The sequence below is a fragment of the Exophiala spinifera genome, assembly GCF_000836115.1.
Source record: "Exophiala spinifera strain CBS 89968 unplaced genomic scaffold supercont1.4, whole genome shotgun sequence".
Taxonomy (NCBI): Eukaryota; Fungi; Ascomycota; class Eurotiomycetes; order Chaetothyriales; family Herpotrichiellaceae; genus Exophiala; species Exophiala spinifera.
This window is the reverse complement of record NW_015622516.1, coordinates 198,741-224,484: the sequence shown is the minus strand read 5'-3', so window position 1 is coordinate 224,484 and position 25,744 is coordinate 198,741. Positions and strand designations below refer to the sequence as shown.

Genomic DNA, 25,744 nt, shown 5'->3' with positions numbered 1-25,744 from the left:
CCGTCCTAGCGAAACCTGAAATCTCTCAAGCGCCGTGCGGATCGACCCAACAGCTTCTCATTGTGAAGCTTGTTAGAAACTGCCAAATATCAGCTCGTGAATCCTCTCCATACATTGTCAGGCTCGGAATGACAAAACTCTTTCCAATACTCAGCTATTCCTGAGGCCGACAATCGACGCGCTGCGACAGGAGAGGATGGACTGCCGTGAACATGTTGCCAGCCGGATCTGTTTGTGGACAGATTCTAAAGTTCTACAAGACCAGCTTGTCGGCGATCCATAATGTATCAGGGCTGGCCAGGGAAAAACCATTGTATCAACTCATTCCGAGTCCGAGGCAGAGCCTGCGCCATCATCATCGTCGTCTTGGTGAGAATCGGCATTTTTCAAACCCTCATTGAGCACATATTCCTCCTTGATTAGAATTCCTCGAAGCTCTTCGGTCCTCGGTGTGCATATCTCTGCAGGCTTCCTGCCATGACCATCTTTTACTCTGGGATCGCCCCCAGCTTCAATGAGCATCTTGGCCATTGCCTCACCCAACTCGACTTCGCGTTCATTTGCATATTTGACGGCTGAGTGTATCGGCGTCTCTTTGTCTCTCCTGGTGATGGGGTCGCATTCAAGAAATTCGACGTTAAGTAACTCGTCCATAACATCATCTGGAAATTGTTAGCTTCAGAAAGGACAACTTCTTCGGCACTGCGCTTACAAGCCCCGTAATTTGCGCAGACATGGAGTAAATGGTTTCCCATAGTGTCGGTGACCGTGTTGAAAAACTCTGCTATCTGCTCTTTGCTCTTCTCCTTCATGTCGGCCAGGACTTCGTTGAAGAGTTCGACATTGTCTCTACGGCATGCCTCGAGTATCTGCTCCTTGTGGGAAGCACCCTTGCCACTGGGTCAGCCGGAACAGACCAGATAATGGTGAACGTTACCTCAACATCAGTCATGGCGAGTGTGAAGCAGACCGGCCAAGACAAGAGCAGAGAGAAGCGCCTTAGTTCGTGCCTCCCTGTGATTTGTATCAGGCAGATGTGATTTGGGCGTGGTGGATGTGTCTTTAAGTGACGGAGTTGCTAAAGTTTTGAGCAGAATAATACGTCAGGAAACCCCGTACGGAATTCCTCTATCGTAGGAGCAATTTGTTCACAGAGGCGGGCGAGGGTATGGTCATTGAGTGTCTTACGCAGTCGATGTTGTTTGGAGGGTATTCCTACGGAGGAGTGCTCTTCGCGGTTGGACCCTGGGACCCTCAACTTCAGCCTCGACGTTCAGCCTCGACCTCCGGCATGCACTCTCTCCGAGCCTTATCAAATCCGGTCCGAAGTTTTCCCGCATGAAATTCATCATATGCCCCTCCATAAAAATGTCTGCGCAGCATATTTGTAGAAACCTGACACGACACTCAAGAGAGCCCGGCTCTTTTTGAACCTGGATGACGCTTGAATGTATCAGAACTTCGGGGCTTCTTCATCGACGCAATGCCTCCTACATGTATGTCTCCTACTCCAGAAAACTCAGCCATGAGTGCTGTTGACTGAACCGCGAACAGACTGCCCATATTGTTCCAACAGTCTCACCATCGCCCGCGTGACGCCTGCACATGATACGAGAGAATGGAATGCATTTACATGCAGGACGTGTCCTTATCAGTTCGTACTCGACAAGAATTACAGTGATCACATCCCTATGAAACAGAAGCAAAAAGACGATATTCTAGGCGAAGAACAATCAGATCTCCCAGTCAATGAAGGTGTGTTTAAAATGACCATATAACTAGGGAATCGTCAGTCTAACGAGTAGAAGTACCCGGTGGCTGCCCTAATGAAGAGTGTGACTCGAAGAAGGCCTATTTCTATCAGCTACAGACAAGAAGCGCAGACGAGCCTCCCACATCCTTTTTTAAGGTAAGGCCTGGGTTGAACGCTATCATCATGCAGCCGCTAATGATCTACAGTGCATCGAATGTGGCAAACAATGGAGAGAATACTAGGAACAGAACTGGGTGCTTCAGCTCCCGTGCACCCTTCACGACTCGACTCACAAGTTCTTCCCTTCTACGAATATGCCTCTTGTATGTGACGCTAGACCGATATCAAAACTTACCACGAACCACGGATGCCTGCACATTAGCGGCATTAGATCTCCTATGGGTCCCATGGGTTTCTACACACCGGGTTGATCAGGAAAGATGAAGGGCCGCAACAGAGGAATATCCACCATAGACTGGCCACGGGGGTAAAAGAAGGCTACACGAGAGCACCAGACTCGGGATCCCGTCTTGACGGAGAAAATAGGATGAGTCAATTGCACCACAACCGCGATATGAGATTGTGGCCTGATGGCGAATTGCTGGCTAGTGTGTATCAGGCCATCCAGCCATGACTCTTCGAGTCCAACCTCGCAGGGATATACCGTATCGTGTGGACTGCAATCCATTCGAAAAGAAAGGAATGGGTTTTCAGTAAGGAGAGGCACAGGTCTGGCACGACGAACATCATCCTATGTAAATAGTTGTCGTGGCCATGACACCGTCCCGAGAGTGGAACGGCATTAATGCCGTGCACAGATGCTCGGGTGGGTAGCAGTAGCCTTCAGGCAGGACCTACTGGACCTACGGGAGGTACGAGGAGTAGGGATGATAGATGTAATAGTCCCGGATTGTTGCTGCGTTCATCGCAACGTCAAAGGAGAAAATTGTATCTGCTCCAGTCTTTGCAAAAGCCCAATTGGCCACCGGAACATCAGGCAAAGATCGATACGCAAGTCTAAAAGAAGACACGTACAAGGCGGCGCCAATCATACTCGGACTCGAGAGAAAAGGTTGTGGCCATGGTGGGGTTTAGCACAGCAAAAAAATGCTGCCACAGTGACGGAGAACTGAGCTGGCTGACGGTGATTCACAGCGCTTGAGCCCAACTAGCGCCAAGCCCTGTCTTTGGGCCGCAGCCTACAAAATCTGCGCACACTTCTCTACAACTCTTCCTCTCTCCTCTTCGTCGCTCAGTGAGTCCATCACCACCCCCCATACCTCATCTGCCATCAAAACTAATCATCAAACAGCACCTCTACGCAAGCCGTGGTATCTGAGCATCGCACGCGAATTCTTCTAGTATCTGCCACAGGACTACAAGACTTCTACTACTCTCAAATCATCAATCAAAACAACCGCCGTCATGGGGTAAGCGATTTCCACCTCTGCCTTGTCAAAATCTCTCTCTCTGAGATATCAATGAGCATCTCTGACATGCGATCTCTCATTCTAGTAAGGAGAAGACTCATATCAACGTCGTCGTCATCGGACACGTCGACTCCGGCAAGTCCACCACCACCGGTAAGAGATGGCCCGTGGCAAGCACAAATCAAGAGCAAAACACTCACACACATCAACAGGTCACTTGATCTACAAGTGCGGTGGTATTGACAAGCGTACCATCGAGAAGTTCGAGAAGGTAAGGCTCTTTTGCCCTTCTTTTCGCCTCTCACCTCTTATCATTTCTGCCACCAAATTTTTGTTTGGTGGGGGAGGGGCAACCACCGCATCACGTGATGATAGCTCGGCCGTGCTAACAAATTTGCGTCTCGCAGGAAGCTGCTGAACTCGGCAAGGGTTCCTTCAAGTACGCCTGGGTCTTGGACAAGCTGAAGGCCGAGCGTGAGCGTGGTATCACCATCGATATCGCCCTGTGGAAGTTCGAGACTCCCAAGTACTATGTCACCGTCATCGACGCCCCTGGTCATCGTGACTTCATCAAGAACATGATCACTGGTACTTCCCAGGCTGACTGCGCCATTCTCATCATTGCTGCCGGTACTGGTGAATTCGAAGCTGGTATCTCCAAGGATGGCCAGACTCGTGAGCACGCTCTGCTCGCCTACACCCTGGGTGTCAAGCAGCTCATCGTCGCCATCAACAAGATGGACACCACCAAGTGGTCCGAGGAACGTTTCAACGAAATCATCAAGGAGACTTCCAACTTCATCAAGAAGGTCGGCTACAACCCCAAGTCTGTTCCTTTCGTCCCTATCTCTGGCTTCAACGGTGACAACATGATCGACGTCTCCACCAACTGCCCCTGGTACAAGGGTTGGGAGAAGGAGACCAAGGCTGGCAAGGCCTCTGGCAAGACTCTCCTTGAAGCCATTGACGCCATCGACCCACCCAGCCGTCCTACCGACAAGCCTCTCCGTCTCCCTCTCCAGGATGTGTACAAGATCTCTGGTATCGGAACGGTGCCTGTCGGTCGTGTCGAGACTGGTGTCATCAAGGCCGGTATGGTCGTCACCTTCGCTCCCGCCAATGTCACCACTGAAGTCAAGTCCGTCGAAATGCACCACGAACAGCTCGCCGAGGGTGTTCCAGGTGACAACGTCGGCTTCAACGTCAAGAACGTCTCCGTCAAGGAGGTTCGTCGTGGAAACGTCTGCGGTGACTCCAAGAACGACCCCCCCAAGGGTGCTGATTCCTTCAACGCCCAGGTCATCGTCTTGAACCACCCTGGTCAAGTCGGTGCTGGCTACGCCCCAGTGTTGGATTGCCACACTGCTCACATTGCTTGCAAGTTCTCTGAGCTTCTCGAGAAGATTGATCGTCGTACCGGAAAGTCGATCGAAAACAACCCCAAGTTCATCAAGTCCGGTGACGCTGCCATCGTCAAGATGGTTCCCAGCAAGCCCATGTGCGTTGAGGCCTTCACTGACTACCCACCACTTGGTCGTTTCGCCGTCCGTGACATGCGTCAAACCGTCGCTGTCGGTGTCATCAAGTCTGTTGCCAAGTCCGAGAAGTCTGGTGGCAAGGTGTAAGTTTTGACTTGAAACTCCCTTGATTCGTCTAGTTGATATACTAATTATGCTACAGTACCAAGGCTGCTGTCAAGGCCGGCAAGAAATAGACGTGTGCAAGAATTTTCGGAAATGGTTATCGTTTTGTGGCGGGTTGTGGAATTCTGCAGGAGTGTTTTTCATGGTTCTGCAAAGGGATTATGGATGAATGTCTTCTGACTTGGGTTTCTTGGCTCGTGACCTTTCTTGCCATGATCCAATTTTCTGCTATGTCTTTTTTCGCCAGCGTTCCGTCACAGATGTACTTGTTGGTCCATCGAGGACAGGTACTCAAAAATCAGACACACCCATGGTCGTGTCGAAGTCAAGATTTGATAGACAAGATTTCATGTCCTTCATGGGCTATTAAGCTAGCTTTTCAATAATCAACAGGACATGGATGCCATTCAGTTTTTCCTCATTTCGTCTGTACTGGATTGTAGATGTGAACAAGCTCCCACGCTGCTTCTCCGGGAATGATCCCGTGTGGCGGAGGGAGGGAACGCGTACAACGTTTACGAGACTTAACGCTTGTATGGATGGGATCTCCATATGTTCAGCAACTTGCACTCAATGCACCGCCTTTGCCAATCTGTTTAACGCCACCCAAGCATGCCGTCTGATAATTGTACGAGTACAGAGATACAATGTGAATAGAGCGGTGGCAGCTTAACAATGTAGTGAAAACCCGTTGATATCACTCTTCTTCCCTATATATCGTGCCTACAGCTCTGGTATGTCACCTTGGACAAAGCCTTTTATCCGATTCACCAGCACGTGTATCCTCCATCCACGATCTGTGTAGACGGATTAGCATCTGTTCGGAAATCAACAGCCTCGCACATAAGGTAGACAAGCTTACCACGTCTGACCCGTTCAGGTAGCTTGAAGCATCACTCGCCATCCACACAATGGTGCCTCTGAGCTCGTGGGGCTCTGCCATCCTCCCCATCGGGATGTCCTTCTCCCACGATCCAACCAGCTCTTTCCCTTCGTGTTCTAACAGACCCTTTATCAGGTCGGTGCGCATGTACCCAGGACTCAGGCTGTTCACTCTGATGCCTCTCGGCCCCCACTCCGTCGCCAAACTTTTCGACAACATCCGGATACTTCCCTTCGACGCGTTGTAAGCCGCCTGCTTCTGCGGACGCACACAGATCGTCGCCGACATGCTGGCGATGAGGACGATGGAGCCCCGGATGTCGTGCTGCAGCATATGTTTCCCGGCTTCGCGGGCAAACAGCCAGCTTCCGTCGACGTTGATATCCATCATCTTCCGCCAGCGAGCGTATTCGTAGTTCTCGGCCTCGACGTTGTCGACGATGCCGGCGGCGGTGACGAGCACGTCGACCTTGCCGAAGTCTCGAACGATCTGGGCCCACGTTCTCTTCACGTCGTTCTCGAGAGTTGCGTTGCACTGGTAGGCTCGCAGCTCCGGCACAGGGTCTTCGGGGTAGGCTTCCTTGACCTGCGACGCTATCGATGAAATCGAGTCCTCGCAGTCTTTGATGGCCAAGTCGACGCATGCGCCCCGTGCGCCGCTGAGGGCGAATGCGGTCAGGAATTCTTTCCCCAGGCCTCGTGCCGATCCGGTGACCACACAGGTTTTGTTTTCGAGGGAGAAAGAAGGCAAGGTTCTCACCGTGCGGGCTGTCCAGCGGCTAGGGTTGCCGTGCTTGAGTGAATGGCGAGCCGTCGGACGAAGAAGAAACCTTGCGAACATGTTGAATGGGAGACCGCGGCAAGCTCCTTCTGGAGAACGATCAACATACGAAATTGCTTACCTGGGTCTCCGTTGGCAGTCACGGGCGTCGGAGCACAAGAATATCTGCGTACAAACCTCTCGTCATATGTAGTTAATGTAGAGGGACAAAGCCCCTCATGCCAGTGCGGTGGCTTCGATGCTTGTGACACCCCTCCATCTGCCAATTCGGGCCATGGTGTGCCACCGGGAGGGGAGCTTAAGCCACCAGGAGCCAGCTTGAGCACGAGGAGAGCGATGGGAGGAACGTGCAAGCCATGTAAAGTAAAGTCCTTAGTCAGAGACTTTGAGTTCCATCTCTTGCGGGGGAATCTTAGCGGTCATAAGTACGGAGTAGCACTAGTTAGTTACAGCAGACTACAGGCTACGATGCCTACGAGGCCTGGGTTACGAGCGTGTATTTGACGGCCGCTAAATCCACCAGACTTCGCAAACTTGCCCCCTCTAATTTGCCCTCCAAGGTTTCGCGTCTGCAGCCCTAATGCCATGCCTGCAGCTAACTTTGGGGGCGGTTCATGCCCAGCGGCCAATATGCGGTTTCAGCTGAGGTGAGTATTGCTGCCACAAGGAACCCAATCCACAGGGTTCTGTGCAGCTGAGCTTTTGTACCTGGTGATCTCGTCCTTCTCGTTTCTAGAGTTGTTTCTCGCTCAGTTCGTATTAGGACGCACAGAACACGCACGCACTTAAGAAAATGTCGTCAATGCTCGAAGTTCGCGACCAGCGTCGGTCCAGGTCAAAATCCCCCGGCGGGCGGGACAGGGACAGGTCAAGATCGCACTCACGCGACAACCGCCGGGAGGAGCGAAGTGAATACAGCAGACGCCCGAGTCGGAAGTACGAAGTGAGCGAATCGGAGAACGACGACGACGACCGCCGCAGGTACGCCGAGAAAAGATCCAGCAAGGTATACTACGAGGAAGACGCAGAGGACGACCGGCGCAGGCGCACGAGCTCAAAGAAATACGCCGACGACAGCGACCAGGAGGCCAAGTACCGATCGTCGAAGTCTACACAAGAGTACCGCAGGCGGGACGTCTCTGTGTCGGACGATGACAGAGGATACGCCAGGTCGAAGAAGAAGTCGGACAGCGACTCGGACAGGCGCAGGGACAGGGACAGGGACAGAAAGAGCAAAAGTAAGAAATACGACGATTCAGATGAGAGTGAACCTGAGGACTACCGGCGACAGTCCACCACACGCAGTTCACGCGTCGAGTATACTGAGGCAAGACCTCGCGACTCCCGTCACTCCAGTTATAGTGGTGCAGAGGCACGCTACACCGCCCCTGAAGCGCCGCCGCCTTCGAACCAACGATATGCGTCCAATGGTCAGCGGTATGCGGAAGTCGACCAGTTCAAGTACGCTCAGCCGAATGATTATACCGCGAGAAAGCCTGAATACGAGCGCTCGCGGCCATCGGACGGCAAGCGTGGAGGAGAGGGTTATGACAAGAAATATCGCGAGGACCGATACGAATCCCGAGAGCCTAGAGACAAGAAGTATTACGACGACAGATATGAGACTCGCGAGCCGAGAGACAAAAAGTATAGCAATGGCCGGTCTACCTCCTCAACAGACGACGTGACCAAGCGGATGTCTTCTTTGGCTGTGGGAGGTGCCGCGACCCTCGGAGTAGCGGGAGTGGCTGCGCATGCTGCCGGCGCGAAGCCTCCTGCGTCACCTCTCCTCGAAGCGTATAAAGGCACGTATCAGTCGATTTCGCCCATGCCATCGGCGCTGGTTCTAGCAAATCACAAGGACGATTCAGATCTATCAGATCTCGATCTGGATCTGGACGATGACTCGGATGATCCAAACGCTGATCTGAAACGAAAGATCCGGAAGCTAGAACGAGAAAAGGAGAAGTACGCCCAAGATCATAGAAAGAGTGCTGCCAATGCCAATCTGAGCACGACAGAGATACGTCCCCGGCGCTCATCCAATGTTGAATCTCCACGGGAAAGCACCATGATAGAGATCGCGCCTGGTGGCCGACGAGAACGGGCCAGCTCTAATGTAAGTATACTTTCCCCAGGCGGCGGCAACGGGAAGAAGAAATCAGTGTCGTTTTATGATCCTGTCGATGACGCAAAACGCATCGCCGCAGCGCTATCTGGCACACGCAGCGCGCCGGATCCCCGACCCCTGGTACAGATCCTGCCGTATTTGTCTACCGACGATCTCCTGGCTTTGCGCGCCGAGTACAAGAAACTGGTCAAAGTCAACGGCCAAGGCATCAATATCGCCAAACATATCAAGATGCGTCTACCTGGGAATCTGGGCAAAGCATGCTACGCAACCGCTCTGGGCCGTTGGGAGAGCGAGGCGTACTGGGCGAATTCGTGGTACCAAGGCGGCGCGTCACGCCGAGAACTGTTGATCGAAAGCTTGATGGGCCGTTCCAACAGTGACATCCGTGAGATCAAGAACTGCTTCAAGGACAAGAAGTACTCGAACGATCTCGAAAAGTGTATCCGGACGGAACTGAAGGCCGACAAATTCCGTATGGCGATTCTCCTTGCTCTGGAAGAGCGCCGCATGCCCGAGTCCAGCCCGATCGACATCAAACTGGTGCGTGACGACGTCCAAGCCCTCGCACACGCGCTGGACTCTGCGGGCGGCGAGTCGGACATGATTCGGATCATCGTCGTGCGCAGCGACGCCCACCTGCGTGAAGTGCTGCGTCTGTTCGAACGCACATACCGCGTCAACTTTGCTCGAGAGATGATCACCAAGTCGCGCAATCTGGTGGGCGAGACACTTGCGCATATTTTGAACGGCGCCCTGAACCGGCCCATGCGAGATGCGCTGCTGCTGCACCAGGCCATCAGTGAGACGGCGCCGGGCAAGGAGCGGACGGAGCTGTTGATTTCTCGATTGGTCAGGATGCACTGGGAGCCCAAGCACCTCGAAAAGGTTAAGGCGGTGTTTCGAGAACGGTATGGACACAGTGTTGAAGAAGCCATCAAGCACGAAGTGTGGGCTCAGATGAAGACGCAGGAAGGTCGGATCTGTGCCGAGTTTTGCGCCGCCTTGGTGGAGAGTAGTGCCTTTGAACGACGGGGTGTGGGTGATATGCCTGTTGAGATTATTCGATAGGTCGGAACAGTACGTAGTTAACCAGGTAGGTAGATGGGTATAGTAGTTGAGTGCCGTGTTTCTTACGAGACAATGAGTGCGTGAGTGTTGATCCATCCAGTGGTTGGGTCAATTGATATCATATATGGCGCATTTAGATTTCCTGCCGAAGCTAAAATGGGAAGACACTCATTTACTGGTACTTCTGCTACTACTGACGGAAGGAATCATGGGGATCGATGTAGCAAGATAGATCAGATATATATACGTGTTATATACCACGAACTGCGCTTTGTCGCTTACCATTTTCGTTCAGGAGAAGGAGCGACGCATCGGCTGAGCACATCCCTCAGGACAGGCACTAGTCCTAATCGGGTTGAGGTAAACCCACGGAGATCAAGTGGGTGACACTCATCTTGAGCAAACATGGCACGTTGAGACAGTGTCACCGGCACCGACCACATTACAACACCCCCTCAGCCTCCGTTTCAGCCTCGGCAAGCTCTCCAAGCCTTTAATACTCGACAATGCGGAGGGCTGAGGTTGTACGCTGGTTGGTTGAAAACCCTTTGGGTCAATGGCTAACTTGCCCGCCATCTTCCGCCTCATGGTTTCTCGTCGCCTTAATTTTAACCTCGTCAACATCACATTGACACTTTGACACCTGGGCCCCGTTGGCAAGTATCGGCGTCCCTCATGGATACGCGCTCCCAGATATGGAAGCCTCTTAACGCATCGAAACAAGAAATCAGGCTCTTCGTTCTCGCACCCTCCAAAACTTGGAGGGAGCAGCCACGAGGGAGGTTGATAACGAAGTCGCTGCTTCAGCATCCACATTACGAAGCGCTATCACATGCGTGGGGAGACTCAACGAGCCCAGAACTTGTTCTCATCGGAGAATCCCAGTGGCCGATCCAAACGAGCCTTCGCGATGCCCTTCTGAAGGTACGGGACAGGGAGAAGGAAAGGCCATTTGGGTCGATGCGATTTGTGTCAACCAATACGATCTCAATGAACGGGCTCAACAGGTGCAGCTAATGCAACAAATTTTCCTTCGAGCGGTCAATGTTCAGGTCTACCTGGGCGATGATTCACTTGCAACTAACGACCTAATTTCAGCAATCAAAGATGGGACGTTGCTGAACGTGAAGGATCGGGCTTATGACGATCCTAAATATCAGAAATACTACCTTAAGTTTAAGGCATTTGGAGAACTGGAATACTGGGGTCGGACATGGATCATTCAGGAGATCGCCCTAGCCCGCAATGTGCGCTTTATCTCTGGATTAACACGCTTGACACGCTTCACAATGGAGGATGTCAAGGTACTGTGTGGGAAAGCCGAGCGCGCTGAGTGGCGAGGTCGCAGTTACGACAGACTCAAGCTTATAAGCGATGCTTTCGATCTACTATCTTTGGCCACCACTGAAAGCGTGGAGGAGCACGCCAAGCGACTGACGAAGCTACTGCAAATGAGCCGAAAATCACGATGCTCAGATCCTAGAGATCGTATCTACGGACTATTGGGAATCATGACAGCTATGTTCGGAACAGATTTCCTGGAAGCCAGTTATGAACGGACCCTCGTCGATGTATACACCGATTTTACTCGCAGATTTATAACCACGACAGGCTCCCTAGTGATTCTTAACCAGTCGGCACATATTTATAATTCAATCACAGCGCTGCCAACATGGGTTCCAGATTGGTCATCGCGGTTTGACCACGAGTCTGCAGTGCAAAGGATTCCCTACCACGAGAAATTCCACGCGTCTGGTAAACTCCTCGAAGGCAGATATCGACCTAGTCCTGGATATACCCTCTCTTCCAAATTAAACCTTAGCGGCTTCCTCTTTGGGCATGTGAGGGTGGTTGGCTCACATTTTGATTACACCACAGACCAGTACAGATTATTGAAAAACTGGGAAAAGTTACACTCAGGAGCCGCAGAGTCCTTCCGCCGCACAGTAACTCTTGACGACTCAAGGTTGGGTCAAACCGATCTGGATCATGCTTATTTACAAATATATGATTACAACCGTCTCCCCCTTGACGTCAATTTGGATAGACGTTTCTTCGTCAGTGACAGAGGAATGCCTGGCGTCGGGCCAATGGACACCCGAGAAGGAGATCTCCTTGCAATACTCGCTGGGGGCAAAGTGCCATATGTTCTGCGAAAGAGCCCCAACGCCACGACGTCTTCCCCAAATGAGTTTACTTTTGTCGGTGAGAGCTATGTTGACGGCGTCATGTATGGAGAGCTACTGGACTCGCATGATTTTGAAGACATTGTCCTTGTATGAGCGTGCGCATAACCTATTTTGAGCCAAATCAGATCTCAGCGACCGAGTGACTCGTCGATCACCTCTCTCTCATAGCTCGTATTTTGACGTGGCCCAGCGCCCAGCGCCGAGCAACGGGATGAGCCTCGGTTTCAGCCTCAGCCTGAGGTCTTCGAATGCCATGGGCCCTCTTGTGGTCGCTGAGATGGCACACTCGCTCTGGGCGTCGCCTTCAGGCTGAATCCGGCCTCCATGACCTCCGAGGAAGGTTCCTGTCATGGAATGTGTATGGTATTGACAGTGACCTAGAGGATTGGCGGACCCAGGTTCTCGTCGGGACGAGAAGCTGCTGCTACCCACGCTCCTTCGAAAGCAATTTGCCAGCCCCAGGAAGCCCCTCTTGGCCTTCTCTGTACTCTCGGCTCAACACCCTCTCGAGCTCATGTTCTTCCCTCCCCCCCGCCCTCCCCAAGTCGGAGGCAAAGCCCTTCAAGCAGTCAAAGCCCGTGACGTTTCCTGACGTGGTGAATGGTGAGCTGATGAGAATTGTCACCAGGTCGGTTTTCCTAGCATGTCGCTTGAGCTTGGGATCTCCTCGCAAGTGCTGTTCAATCGCGCGGCTTGCTCCGACGTGCTGGCGGCGTGGCAAGTCTCCAGACGCCGGAACTGAACTAGCAATGTGGTGAAGACACAACGGTCATCTTCTCTTTCCTCTCCTCCATGTCTCAAAGCGTTCGGTCCACTCGTGTCGATTGGGCCTGGGGGTGCATGATGATCAATCTTTTGGCGGCCAATCATTTAGCAGCGTTAAATGGCATACGATGCGTTCGATTTGAAAAATGCCGTCGAACACACGCTTGACCTCGTGGAGGAGAGTCCTAAGTAGAGTGTGCCTGAGTAAGGATCGTCCCTCAAGAGAGCGGAATCCGTGGAACAGCGTTCAAAAGGGGGGGGGGGGGGCACAGATCCCTCGCATGGCGACTGATCCCACAGAGGAGAAGGAGAAGCAGAAGGAGAAGAAGAGTACAAATGCGTTCTGACCTTTAACCAAAAACACGCCCCTACGTAGTTATGCCATGGGCGGGCAGAGCGAGAGAACAGAAAGAAATCTCACAGGGGACAATTGATGTATAGATAGAAAGTATAATGAGTAACGAGGAGCATTCATAGCTCCGATATCCCATGTTCCTGTTCCCTTTCCCGTTCCCGTTCCCGTTCCCGTTCCCGTACCGTACCTTACAACTCTACCCCTTGTCATCAGGAGCCCCCGGCACCACCGCTACCACCACCGCCACTGGTACCGGCACTGTTGACGCGCAAAGTCGTCCATTCACCCAACAATTGGTCAACGGCGTCTGCGCCGTCAGACGTGCCCATGAGTACGCCCAGGCCGGTGCCAGTGGTGGTCGCCAACTGCAATGGTGCTTTGGCCTTGCCCTTTCCCTTGCCCTCTCCTTTTCCATTTTCTGGCCCCTTCTGGGCACCGTCGTCGAGGTCTACGGTTTCCATTGCATCTTCGTCGATCGTTTCTTCGGACTTCTGTCCGTCGATCGCGGTAGCAGTAGCAGCATCGCTGCTTGACACGGCGGACCGCCGATCTGGATTACTAGCCAATGACATTGTCGTCGTCGGCGGCGGCGGTGGTGGTTCTATCTTCGCGCCTTCGCTCTCACCCTGCGCAATGGCGGCCTGCACGCTTGCTGAGAGGATGTCTTTCATCCGCGCGTCCTGCTCGGGGGACCAACCGCCTCCTCCTCCTCCTCCTCCTCCACCGCTTCCCTCTGCAGCGTGGTTGGCTTGTCTGTTTGACGTCTCCGAACCCAGAGCGGCGGGAGCAGGACGGGAAATCGATGCAGACGCAGACGCAGAGGGAGTGTCTAGTTCAACGCGGACTTCCGGGAGTGGTCCAAGTCGCGGCGTGTGCTCGATTGCGTCCGCGGACATCAGTGGCCGTGATGCGTCGGCGCCCTGAGCTTGTACTGCGACTGGGTTCATCTCGATGTCGCCTATTCTGGACGCTGGGTCAGGTCGGCGACCTGAAACCAGCGAATCCGGCAACACGGCACGGATGGCGTCGGTCAGTGTAGGTCCTGAGTCGGAGTCGGGACTCTCGTCGCCATTATCGGCTGGATTCGCATATGTGCTGGACCCGTACCGGTTCGAGTATGGTTGGTATCCTCCGTTTACACCATTGTTGGAGGTTTGATTGTAGCTAAGTACGTTGCTGGCGTCTTCGGTGATTTGCTCTGTCGCGAGGAAAAGACCAGTGTTGTCGAGGGTTCTGTGTTCAAATAAATAATTAGTCTTGACGTTGTAGATGGACACAGTGGATGGAAAACATATGGGAAAGGGAAAGACCATCAAAGGGCCACTGATCCAGGGAAAAGAAAGGTCACCACATACTGCTGGATTGAACTCATGGCCGAGTAAGGGCTGGGCATCGAGTTCCAAAGATTCGAATACCACGTATTGCTCCTACTAAGACCATTGGTGTTTCGTCTAGGTCTAGAAGTGCTTGTGCGAGACTGTAACGAGTCCTGTCGTGGACGAGTCTGCTTCTGGAGTACAGACACTGAAATGCGTGGTTTCTGAGGTTGACCTTGTTGAGCGGGTGTGTCCCTGTCGAGTTCGACGCGCACCACGATGCCCGTTGAGTGGTGGAGAACAGACGACGACTGTTCGACTTTGACGAGTGCGTTTTCGAGGCGGTCGAGACAGGCCTGGATCGTAGACGCCGCCCTTGCTCGGGGGCTTGAGTCGGCGTACGAATCATCCGAGTCTGGAGTTTTGATCATGGAGAGAGAAAGACTGGCACTCGCGGCGGCACTGCCATTGGAGTCTGGCCGTGACTGAGGGGCGCTTTCAGCGGGAAACGATTCGGTCTCTTCGCCCAGGTCCTTGAGCATTGCTTCGTATCTACGCGTGGCGTCCTTGTTGGCGCGGACCAGGTTCTCCAGGAGTAATTTCTGATAGCCGTCCTGTTGCTGCTGGGGAGAGTTACCGCCCCTAGATAGAAAATGTCGTTAGAATAGAGACGTTCTGCAAACAACGAGAGAAACTGCACTTCTGGATCAAACGTACTCCGCCTTCATTTCTCGAGCGTAGCTCAACACGTTCAACATTAGCACCAGCGTGCTTTTCAGACGCTCCAGGTTCGTGGCGAGGAGGTCGACCTTGGGAAGGAGAAACGGGTACTTTAACCGCTCCAGTGGCGACAGAGCGGGCACTTTTCCATTCTTCACGCCTCGCTCCCTGGCGCTCTGCATTGCTTTGCCGATGATGGTCTCAATCTCGCGAAAGACAGCCTCACACTCGCGGGTGGCCTCGCGTGTCGTGCCTATGGCCGAACTCGAATACACATGCTCCCCTTCCTCGTCGTCATAGTCCTGGTCAAGCTTGACTCCGAGTTCGTGCAAAACCGAAGCGGTCAACGCGACGTTGTTGGCGAGGTCTTTGATTTCGATCCGGGCGGTGGTGACGGTCTCGGAGAAATTATGCAGAGTCACGGCGAGCTTGATGCCGGACCTTGCGATCCCAATCACGGTCCCTGCCAGGCCGTCGTCGTTCGCCATGGTGACGGGCTTTCGTTGGTTGAATTTGATATCCGCGAGCAAGAAATAGAACCGGATCCTAGGAAGAGAAGGACTTCACTCCATGACTTCCCCGGGCTATTTCCGACGACGCCGTTTCAAAGCACGGTTACTGTTGATTGATATCAGGGTCCAACTTGTTCGACGACTAGTTAGGTAGGTAGGCAGGTAGATAGATAGCTGCACGATTTGACGTTTCACGGCGACCGAAGAAAGCTGGCTTGTTCTCTTTTGGTGTCCCTGAGCTGAAATTACAGTTGAGCGTGGCTGGCCTGAAAGCTGACATTCTCGAGTCGTAGGAAGACACTATATTTAGCGGGCCGAACTAGTCGCGTGCGCCGTCGGTCGCAGCCTTGCGGGGACGTGACAGCTGCGCAACAGGGCTGAGGCACGACTATCATATAGTCCCGGGCTGCACAAACGCTGGAGAGGATATCTTGATTCCGCAGGCGGTGTGGCAGTGTCTTGCACTCACCCACACAGCCTCATCCATATCTAGGGCCACTTGTAATCTGTATGCCCAGCCTTGCGAGAAGTCTATCTAGCGATACGGCCCCCGTGTCCAATGCCTGAGGGAAAAAAGCCCCATGCCGGATCAAATGCAATATCCAGTAAGATACAAAAGTTAACCCTCAAAGACATTATGGTTCATCTCAATTCCATAGTCTTTTGCCATCCTCCTCATCTGCTGCTCCATATCATCGTCCATGCCTTTCCCTCGGCCCAACACCTGTTTGAGCTTACTGTACCAGAAATACGCGTCGGTCGCAAGTAGCACCATCTTGAAGATCAGATGGCTACCAAAGTTCTTCCAACGTTCCGTGAAGCTCAAGTTCTTGTCCTCTGCCAAAGCCCGACTTGCCCAGTTGCCGGTGATCTTGATCCGGTTCACCGGACTGCCTAGGAATTGATTGTTTCCCTGGACGATTCTCATGTTTCGTCCAATGAAGATCAGCTCTCGAGGCCACTTTTCCTCGTCGCCCAAGATCTCCTTGATGCCCTTCCGCATCGCCTGCTGCATCTCGTAGTGACGCTTCCTCCTCTCCGCTTCGCTGATGCCCTTGATGCGCTTCGACACAGTCAGGTCGCCACCCTCATAGGGGCGCATCAAGGTGGCCGAGGCAAAGATCTCGGCATTGTTCACCCCCCACTGGCCCACGATTTCCTTTAGCGTCTGATTGTCAAATGTCATCAAGGACTTCCAGAAAAGGGAATATTGGTGTCGGAACTTGGGCGACATATGGATATACAGGCCGTGGTCGATCAGAACAAGTTCAGAGTGTCCGTTTGGCAGGCGACGGACGAAGATGTTTCCCGGATGAGGATCGCAGTGTACATAGCCCCAGAGAAACATCTGTGCCGAGAACAAGTCGATCATGGTCGTCATGACCTCTTTCAGGTTGAGGCCGAGACCACCTTTGCCGTCCTTACCACGCCAATAGCTTCTGTCAGGCTTAAGCTCCTCGTCATGCTGGCGAGACCGTTGTTGAAGAGTGGTCATGGGAGTCTGCGGCGGATCGAGCGGCGTTCCATGGCACCCCGGGCTTCCCGTCCTCCAGCCACCTTGCCATGGCCGCGTCAGAGCATCTTTGTCCCACAGTCGGACACCCTCAATCCACTCAGCCGTCATGACACGCTTTGTGGTGAGCTCGTCGTAGACTTTGGGGATGTACACTCTATCCCGCAATCGTGGTTCCCCTTTCACCAACTCGGCCATGCGTTTGGAATTTTCTGCCTCGGCCTGAAAGTCGCACTCTAAAAGCAGTCGCTCTGTGATATAGGGGACCAAAGTGTACAGCGGAAGATCGAACCACCAGGTATATATCTTGGTGACGACCTTGAACGCCCACAAATCCCAGCCGACCTGCTGTGCAATCTCTTTTTTCTGGATCTTGATGGCGACTTCACGGCCATCTTTCAACCTCGCCCAGTGTACCTGTGCTACACTTGCGCTAGCTCGGGCTTTCTTCTCCATGACCCCAGCCTCTGGATCACCGTCAAATGAGATGCCAAACACTTCCTCGGGAGTCTTCCCGCCGAAATCCTCCATGATGACTTGCCGCACCTCGGCCCAGTCGTTCTGGGGCGCATCATCAAACATTTTTGCAAACATTTTTTGAAACTCCGGCGGCAAAATCGCCGACTGCATGGCTATCGCCTGCCCGATCTTGAGATACAGGCCACCATTGGAGCGCAGCAGGTGAAATAGCCTCGTCGCATTACGTGCATGGACGTCTGCAATGTCGTCTGCAAACGGAGGATTTTCGCGGAAGTTGATCTTGTAGTCCAGGGCCGTGGTCAGGCCTGCAGCAAATGTCCGCGTGCATCGCGTGAGACTGGAGGCGTAGTATCTCTTGTCAACCACGTACGCAGCCGCTCCGAAGAGTGAAAGATACGCCAATCGTCTTATCCATTTTCGAGTCCGTTTGAACTGTTTTGCGGGCACAGCTTTACCGAGCGAGGCAGGGGTCGGCGGCGTGAAGGCCGTCCGGGACCAGGACTGGGAGAATGCGCGGTGCTGTGACTGTGGTGGTAAGCGGGGAGATGCCAGGCGATGGCTGCAGCGAGCGCAGATGCGCCCTGCTGCGAAGGCCATGGGGAGAAGTCAAGACCGAAAGGAGATGTCAGGACAGCATCTCGATGCTTGGGAAGGGAGAATCGTGGCACACGATACAGAATAGCGACATTGATCTGCCTGCGGATATAAAAATATTGATGACGCCTTTATCTGCCTGCAAAACGCGCATTGATCGGCCCCGAACCCCGTCGTCTTTTCCTTTCGTATCTCCGTGACCGTCTTTCCCTCGGGCAATTCGACAGCGCTCACGTGAGAAGGCTGGCTTAGTCCCGGCCTCACACCCCGGGGGCCTTAAAGCCCGAGGCCAGGCTATAGTACAAGTATTTCTTAAGCCGCCTAGCCAGGTGCTGCCCACCTACGTCGGGCTGACCCCACCTCCATTTACTGGTCGAACTGCACCTGTGGCCAGCCCGACGGGGGGAGGCTCTAGGGCTCACTAGGCTTCACCGCGCATTGGGCAGAAATCCTATCACAGAGTCACCACCACCACTTTCTGGTTGTCGTCAATGCCATATTTTGTTTACTTCAGATACCTTGGACAATTAGATTCATTCCTTGTTTAATTTCTTTTATATTATTTCTGCATAATCCCTCTCGTCGTCGTCGCCGTCGCCACCGCCCTCCTCCTCCCCATCCTCTCACTATACCGTGCTGCACCACCACCACCACCACCTACAATGCCTCGCTCTAAATCGCAGCCTCAATCGCAGCCTCCTGCTGGCTCGTCCTCGGCCGTCCCTGCAACATTCACCGACTCCCTCCCTCTCCCCAGCATCATCGTCTTCGACCTAGACTACACGCTGTGGCCGTTCTGGGTGGACACGCACGTCTCTGCGCCCGTCAGACCCGCCACGCCTCACGGGCAGTCGTCGCAACAACAACAACAACAACAACACAACACCCGCATGTTGGATCGCTGGGGCGAGTCCTTCTCCTTCTACAGCGACGTCCCGGCGATCCTGGCGTCGGCCAAAGATCGAGGCATCACTCTATCTCTCGCCAGTCGGACCCACGCACCAGATCTGGCCATGGACATGCTCCGTGGCCTACACGTCGTCCCTTCTACTACAAGTAAAACTACAACTACGGCAAACGACCCGGACTCGTCATACTCCTCGGTGTCCTCGTCATCCTCTTCGTCGTTGTCGTCATCGTCGAAGGATTCGTCGCCGTCCAAACCGCTGCGCGCCATAGACTTCTTCGCGCACGCCCAGATCTACCCGGGGAACAAGACGACGCATTTCCGCCGCATACAAGCCGCGACGGCCAAGCACGGCGACGGCGTCGCGTACGAAGACATGCTCTTCTTCGACGACGAAGGCCGCAACCGCAACGTCGAGACCGAACTCGGCGTGACCTTCTGGCTCGTCAGGGACGGCGTGACGAAAGACGAGGTCGACGCCGGCGTATGGGAATGGAGGAGACAAAGAGGCATAACGAAAAAGGAACTGAATCGTCGGCCGGATCAACACGAAGACTGAGACGTTGCAAAACTATCTTAGAGGGCTCCGAAGACGTTGCACAACTACCTCTTCCAGGAGGCCCATTACCGGATTCGTATCAGCCACATCACGCGGTATACGCCATGTACCAGTATATGGATACTGTACGGCCACATGTTGGGCGGGCCTGATGCGACGGGCAACCAAAAAATGGAATGTCCAAGAACATCGGTCTTATTGGTGCCGCCCCCATACACAATGTTGCTGTGCAGTATGAATGACAAACGACACCGCAATGCGATGACGTTCGACCGCTGACGAAATACATTCAAACGGCGAGACATTACGCCCACAGCTACAACGAACTTGTACCTATACACTATACTTCTAGAGTTCCGAGAGGAAGACCATGACACAAATAATGGATAATGACATAGAACCCCAAAAGAATTCATCAACTCAATTAGATTTGTCTCTGCTGTATCGTAGCACAGAACTCCTTCCTATTGTACATGTTTGCTCGGCCTTGGTCTTGTCCTGCAGAGCTCATTACTCCACCATGTGTGAGGCGCCGATCGGTAGAACCATTTCCTCGCCGTCAGATTAGACAAGACAAGACAAGAGGAATGGCTTTGCAGTCTATGCCCGAGAGACTTCCCCACCGAGAGTACAAGACATTACTTCCCAGGCCATTAAACCCTTTCCAAGATTATGTCACATGTCGGCCACCTCTGGTTCTAGTCTAAACCATGACCATGATTCTTCGTCTGTTGTTTGTCTGTTGTTTCAATTCGTTTCTCTTCCACCTTGGGTCATGTATGATGTTGTGAGGATGGGATTGGGGTATCAGAATATGTCCGTTATTGTACAGGTGATGTTGTCGACTCGGCCGGGGTGCTGGGATAACCAAATGTCACCCGGTCACAATTATCGCTTCTGCTTCGCGCGAGCAGAATAGGGCCTCGGTCTCTTGAGACTTGCTGGCATCGAGACTCGCATCCAGCAGGGACGACAAGAGGTTCTCTCAACCCCTAGACTTTCTCCTCGAGGTGGTCGGCATGGCTATTTCAACAAGTTGATCACCATCGTCGTCGTCATCTTGATCGTCCTGACCTGCGAACTCAGAGTCCTGCTCGTCAGGGTCATTCATGCCAAAGGCACGGCCCAGCTTCTCCTTCTCCAGTGGGCTCAGCACCTCCTCGTCAGAGCTATTACCACCCTCAGTGGGCGCCACCATCTCTCCCATTTCTTCGTCTTCGAAAACTTCCAGAGGTCGCCGTTCGAGACTCGTTCGTGCCTCTAGAGGTGGATTCTCTGGATCAATGTCGGAGCCGGTATCAGATGATGAATCATCCAATGATTCCTCGAAGTCGTCATGTGACGCGTTTCTACTGGGTGCAAACAAGCTCGTCAGTCCACGGCTAACCGAGAAATCGGGGCTGGCTCCCTCAGCCTTTCGCTTTCCGAATGTGGTAATGTCCTGCTCCTCTTCGTCCAGTGAGAAGGGGTCTCTCTCATCGTTGCCCAAGGCAGCGAATGGATCGTCTGCTTCAGAACCGAATTCGGACGCGGCCACTTCCTGTTCAGCCTCTTGCTTGTGTCTCGCTAACCGATCAGCTAACCGTCGGCGGGCACGTGATGGTTCGATGTTTAGGGGCGCCGGCGGAGGTGGTAATAAGGGAATGGGCTGGTCAGACTGCCATTATTAGCCTAAAAAATAAACAGTCGTCGTTTATTCGTCACACTCACATTTTCCGTCAGACCCGAATCAGCAGCTGCCAGCTGGCGATGCTCATCCTCCTCTGCATCATCCATATCCTCATCATCATCATCCGAGGAGCTCCCAAATCCACTAGAGAGCGAGCCATTGGAATTGTAGCCTGCACTAGTAGCGCTTCCATTATTCGAAAGGTCAATACTGTCCAAGGGTTGGCCACCAAGTCCGGCAGCAGCTAAGCCACTCGATGCACCAAAGCCCTGACCTGCATTGACAGCGCTCAGTACAGCTTGTCTAGGCCCGAGCCCGTTGTCAGGTCGGAAGCCGCCAAGAATGGCATTGTCACGCTCTCTGGTCTCGGCCAACGTCTTAGTAACGTATTCTTCCCAAGCCTGGGAATAAATATAGTCCTGAACAGTTGGGGACAGAAGTTCTCGAGGATGTCGTTCGCCGAACTTGACGACTTCTTCAGCCACTAATGTGAGATGACCCATATAACCGAGCCGCATGTTCTTATTTTGTTGCTCTTCATCGCTTCGTCGCTGGCCTTCAATGATGGCATCTGTGATGCGACCAGTTTCGAAGAGATCAAATGCGACTAGGCGGTTGTGACCTCGGTCCATGGGACCATTGAACACCTGCTGAACAACATCGTAGACAACATTGTGAAGAAAGTTGTTCCACGGAAAACGGAAAAAGAAAGACTGCGCTGTTGTTAGTAGTGTCACGAAAGTCGGGATGAAACATACCAATATCGTAGGCACCACCTTGTTCTCAATGAACATTATCTTGAGGTAGTCTCCCACAACGGGAGACTCGGCGTCGTGCTCTGTCGGGCAATTATGCGTTGTGTCATCTTGAGCGGTCTGAAATGAGTCACCCTCCAGCTGATTGTCTTGACCCGCTTGTTTCGTGCCATTGGGGCTTGTCGGAGGCTCAGGACTGTTGGCCGTCGGTGTTTTGTTTGGATCAGAGGAAAACAGAGGCGCCGGCTTGTCGTCGGAGTGCGCGGGCTCCTGGTCAAGAACGTTCGTTTCGGGCTCATTTGGGGGAGAGGTCATCACGGTGTCTTCGGGGTTGTCTAGACTCATTCGTCGCACCGTTTCATCCAGATTGTCATGGGAAGTCGTTGGCTCTTCTGTAGTTACGTGTTCAAAGCTCTTGAGGTCGTCCTTTTGAGCCTCAGTCGCGTCTGCAACCGCAACCTTTTCAAAGCCATCTTCTTCGCCAAGAGTAGCGATTTGAAGTTCTTCGGTTGAAGCTGATGCAGAGGGGGCGAAGGAGTTCTCGAAGCGCGAGGAAGTTACCGAAATGTCGACAGCGGAATCTTCGGGCTGTCGGTGGGTTAAGAAGACTCCTTGTTGTCTTAATCGCTCTCGCTCCGCATCTCGCTCTTTGATCAGCTCCTCGCTTCCAGGCTCGTTCAACAGACCCATGTTACTGCAATGCAGAAGCTCTGCCATCAACTCGCACGTCTTGAATCGGTCAAAACCCAGAGGCTCAATGTGAGTGCCCCATGCAGATTTCAGAACACCTCTCTCCTCGATAGTCGTGGTTTCACCTTTCGTGACGGTGTGTTTTGAACTGAGAATGAGCTCGGTGAAGTCAGGCACGTGTTGAGCAAACAGCCTCAACAAAGTACCAAGATAAATGGGGTCGTGATTCGTGGGAGGGATATCCGTGTTGTGTCCTTGATCAGGATCATAGTCAGAGTTGTTCTTTCGGATGACTTCAATGACGATGCCTACACCCACGGTGAGAGGATTTCCCCCTTTGAGCATGTAGGAGATGAGCTGGGAAATGCATTTTTCCGACACCAGTTGTCGCGTCAGACTGTTTGGGCCTATGCAAGACTGTTGGTCTTGGGCGGCATTTGCGGATATCGTAATGATGGCTTTCAGAAAGTCACCGGCAGAAGTCTGAGTGGACGAATTACAATCGGGGGAGAGATTCGACAGAAGCATGGGAATAAGGTCTTGATCGTGCAACCAGTCGACAATGCCTGCTCCACCATCCGACTTTTCCAGGCTGATGATTTTCAGCAACAAATCCATCACCATTGGGCAGTCCACGTGCTGCAGCATGGCGGGAACGATGCCTGGGAGAGATCTGAAGAAATCCAGCATGTCTTCCGTCTTCTTTTCCAGTAAAGTTTCATTGACTTTGGTAAAATAGCCGGCCTGGAGGGGATCTAACGGAGCTGGTTGTCGGAGGAAATCCCAAAATTCGATAAGGTAAGGCGTGTTGGCCATGACGGATTCGGTGATTGACCATGTTTCACAGGAAAGGATCTCGCATGCGACAAAGGCATACTTGAGTCTCCTTTTCTCAACCTTCTCTTGTTCTTCGTCGGCATTGCTTTCCTGCTCGTCCTCTATGACTGGATCCTTGCCCTTTTCATCCTCCTCAAACTCGTCGTTCGAAGGACCTGGAGCTATAACATATTGCAACAGGGAGTGAAGATGGGCATCCTCACGAAGAAACTCGATCAGTTTTGTGTGGTGGGATTTGAGTTCTTGAATTAGATCCGACTCTTCAAGCAAATCTTCAAGCTTCACATTGGGTTTGTCTAAGATGGTGTCGATTGTTGAAATGTTGGAGTAACCTCCAAAGCGCCAGAACATCTTCGCAGGCTCGAAGTCAATGCGATCAGTCTCGGTCGCGGGTGGTCAGGAGAGGAAGTTAATGGTGGTGCAGAGACGGAGGAGATTGGTTGAAATATAACAGGCCGTGGACAGTCGTGACTCGTGAAGTGATGACTGAGTGAGACATAGAATTGCGTTCCAGCGCTGAGGCAACATCGATAGTCAGTCACTGACGATGCGTAGATAGTTTTGTTGCGAGAGCCAGAACAGGTCAGGCCGTGCTCGCGAAGGGCAACAGGTACGTCTGTGGGTGTGTGTAAGTAGACTCACCTACTGCTACAAAGGAATGACTGGAAGGAAAGCTGGGGTAATGAGGTTTAGATGGCGCAGGAATGTTGTACAAGAAAGGTAGGTCGCGTGGTGAATGATAAGTGCTTCACCGGCTGCTTTGTTGGATGCCGCAATCACGCAGGCACTTGGCAAGGCGAGTCCGAGCAGGCGTTATTAGGCGTAGGGCAAACGCTGCGGATGCCGATGCGCTGTCCTCCCACTCCGTATTGTTGTGTGTTTTGCCGACGATCAGCTCCTCCGTATCCTTTTCTTGAACACCGGGGCGGGCTGGCCGGGGCCCAACAATGTACAGTGCTTGGGTCAGGAAGGTGTATACACAATGAGGTATGCTTGTGACCTCAAGCCGGCTGCAGAATCTAAGAATAGTGCTGTGGTGTTACAGATGCCATGCACACATGCGGAATGAAGTGAACGGTACAGAGGACGGGGTACGAGCATTCGTCAGGAGGGCGAAAAAGTCAATGCACAATTCCGTATGGCTCGCAAGGAGAAGGGGACGAGCAGGGATGGGGCAACGAGTACACGCCTCAGGCGCGTAGAGTACTGTACCTAGTAGTTCAGTGCCGAAAGCTAAGGAGTAAGGTCCCTGTAATCTCCCCTAGGCGTGCCTAATAGGTACCTAGAGGTACGAGTGAGTACCTACCTCAGGCAGATAGGTACCTATTCCTTGTTCCCTCAGGGAAGTCGTTGCCACCCATTGATTACCTGTAACTAGTGTCTGCACCACCGTTGAAGGATCCAATGCCCCTGTTCTTACACCCACGATTCGCCAATGTGCCGCCGTCGTTGCCAAACTAACCGCGCCAGCTTCGTGCCAACAACCAGAACCACCAATCTCACGTATCTTCCTTCTCGCGTGCGTTGTCCACCTGCCGAAAACCACATGGCTTCACGAACCCTCACCCATACCACCCTGGCCCAGAGCACGCAATCCATTTTCCGTCAGTAGAATCATGTCCCGAGTTGTGGTCGGCGGCCTTGGATCAGCCTTCGCAAGCGTTTACAGCAGCTACCTCACGCTCAATTGTCACGATGATCCTCAGATGAGCGGGCCATCGGCAAATCCTATCTAGATCACTGCGAGGGTGCTATTTTCTAAGCTTGGAACAGAGCAATGCCCTTACGAGCGCTGAATGCGCCCATAATTCCACAAGAAACGGACAATGTCGAGTCACATACAGTACCTGACCTACCTGAGGTGTCCATCCCTTTCTGTAAGAAGGTGAAATGGATGGCCATGTCACAGTCAGCATACGGACACTTGACACCGTTCGTGGCCGAGAGAACCACTCCTTGGCAGTCCGAGGAGGAGCAATGCGGCTTAGAAATACCCTCTACGTTGTGCCAGGGACAGTAGGTCAAGATCGGAGTGAGAAATGTTATCATTATTATGTCTTATACCATAGCTCACTACCACGGCCTGGATCGGGTGTTGGCCTTATCATTCAGAGTGATATGCCAGGGAAACGGAGCCTTACCGACGCCTAAACAGGCCAACGAGTTGCGGTCTCCATTTCTTATCAACGGCT

At 52.9% G+C, this 25,744-nt stretch overlaps 9 protein-coding genes across 9 annotated transcripts; 4 read left to right on the top strand and 5 right to left on the bottom strand.

Annotated features, from left to right (window-relative positions):
• Nucleotides 1–321: 321 nt before the first annotated feature.
• Nucleotides 322–952, bottom strand: PV08_05265 (uncharacterized protein; the record flags this gene model as incomplete). The annotated part of the gene is made up of 3 exons (XM_016379609.1): nucleotides 322–662; nucleotides 713–890; nucleotides 938–952. The coding sequence occupies 3 exons, from the start codon at nucleotides 950–952 to the stop codon at nucleotides 322–324; spliced, it is 534 nt and encodes a 177-aa protein (XP_016235436.1).
• Nucleotides 953–3,178: 2,226 nt separating this feature from the next.
• On the top strand, nucleotides 3,179–4,897 carry PV08_05264 (elongation factor 1-alpha; the record flags this gene model as incomplete). The annotated part of the gene is made up of 5 exons (XM_016379608.1): nucleotides 3,179–3,183; nucleotides 3,269–3,336; nucleotides 3,396–3,454; nucleotides 3,591–4,804; nucleotides 4,864–4,897. 5 exons carry the CDS (start codon nucleotides 3,179–3,181, stop codon nucleotides 4,895–4,897), a joined length of 1,380 nt encoding a protein of 459 aa, XP_016235435.1.
• A 696-nt stretch (nucleotides 4,898–5,593) lies between these two features.
• On the bottom strand, nucleotides 5,594–6,549 carry PV08_05263 (uncharacterized protein; the record flags this gene model as incomplete). The annotated part of the gene is made up of 2 exons (XM_016379607.1): nucleotides 5,594–5,623; nucleotides 5,689–6,549. The coding sequence occupies 2 exons, from the start codon at nucleotides 6,547–6,549 to the stop codon at nucleotides 5,594–5,596; spliced, it is 891 nt and encodes a 296-aa protein (XP_016235434.1).
• A 733-nt stretch (nucleotides 6,550–7,282) lies between these two features.
• Nucleotides 7,283–9,691, top strand: PV08_05262 (uncharacterized protein; the record flags this gene model as incomplete). The annotated part of the gene is made up of 1 exon (XM_016379606.1): nucleotides 7,283–9,691. The coding sequence occupies one exon, from the start codon at nucleotides 7,283–7,285 to the stop codon at nucleotides 9,689–9,691; it is 2,409 nt and encodes an 802-aa protein (XP_016235433.1).
• A 1,016-nt stretch (nucleotides 9,692–10,707) lies between these two features.
• Nucleotides 10,708–11,973, top strand: PV08_05261 (uncharacterized protein; the record flags this gene model as incomplete). Its single annotated transcript, XM_016379605.1, has 1 exon — nucleotides 10,708–11,973. One exon carries the CDS (start codon nucleotides 10,708–10,710, stop codon nucleotides 11,971–11,973), a length of 1,266 nt encoding a protein of 421 aa, XP_016235432.1.
• Nucleotides 11,974–13,209: 1,236 nt separating this feature from the next.
• PV08_05260 (uncharacterized protein) lies at nucleotides 13,210–15,524 on the bottom strand (the record flags this gene model as incomplete). The annotated part of the gene is made up of 3 exons (XM_016379604.1): nucleotides 13,210–14,233; nucleotides 14,356–14,958; nucleotides 15,034–15,524. The coding sequence occupies 3 exons, from the start codon at nucleotides 15,522–15,524 to the stop codon at nucleotides 13,210–13,212; spliced, it is 2,118 nt and encodes a 705-aa protein (XP_016235431.1).
• Nucleotides 15,525–16,167: 643 nt separating this feature from the next.
• PV08_05259 (uncharacterized protein) lies at nucleotides 16,168–18,138 on the bottom strand (the record flags this gene model as incomplete). The annotated part of the gene is made up of 1 exon (XM_016379603.1): nucleotides 16,168–18,138. One exon carries the CDS (start codon nucleotides 18,136–18,138, stop codon nucleotides 16,168–16,170), a length of 1,971 nt encoding a protein of 656 aa, XP_016235430.1.
• A 659-nt stretch (nucleotides 18,139–18,797) lies between these two features.
• PV08_05258 (magnesium-dependent phosphatase-1) lies at nucleotides 18,798–19,601 on the top strand (the record flags this gene model as incomplete). Its single annotated transcript, XM_016379602.1, has 1 exon — nucleotides 18,798–19,601. One exon carries the CDS (start codon nucleotides 18,798–18,800, stop codon nucleotides 19,599–19,601), a length of 804 nt encoding a protein of 267 aa, XP_016235429.1.
• A 985-nt stretch (nucleotides 19,602–20,586) lies between these two features.
• On the bottom strand, nucleotides 20,587–23,903 carry PV08_05257 (uncharacterized protein; the record flags this gene model as incomplete). Its single annotated transcript, XM_016379601.1, has 3 exons — nucleotides 20,587–21,258; nucleotides 21,312–21,983; nucleotides 22,029–23,903. 3 exons carry the CDS (start codon nucleotides 23,901–23,903, stop codon nucleotides 20,587–20,589), a joined length of 3,219 nt encoding a protein of 1,072 aa, XP_016235428.1.
• Nucleotides 23,904–25,744: the final 1,841 nt, after the last annotated feature.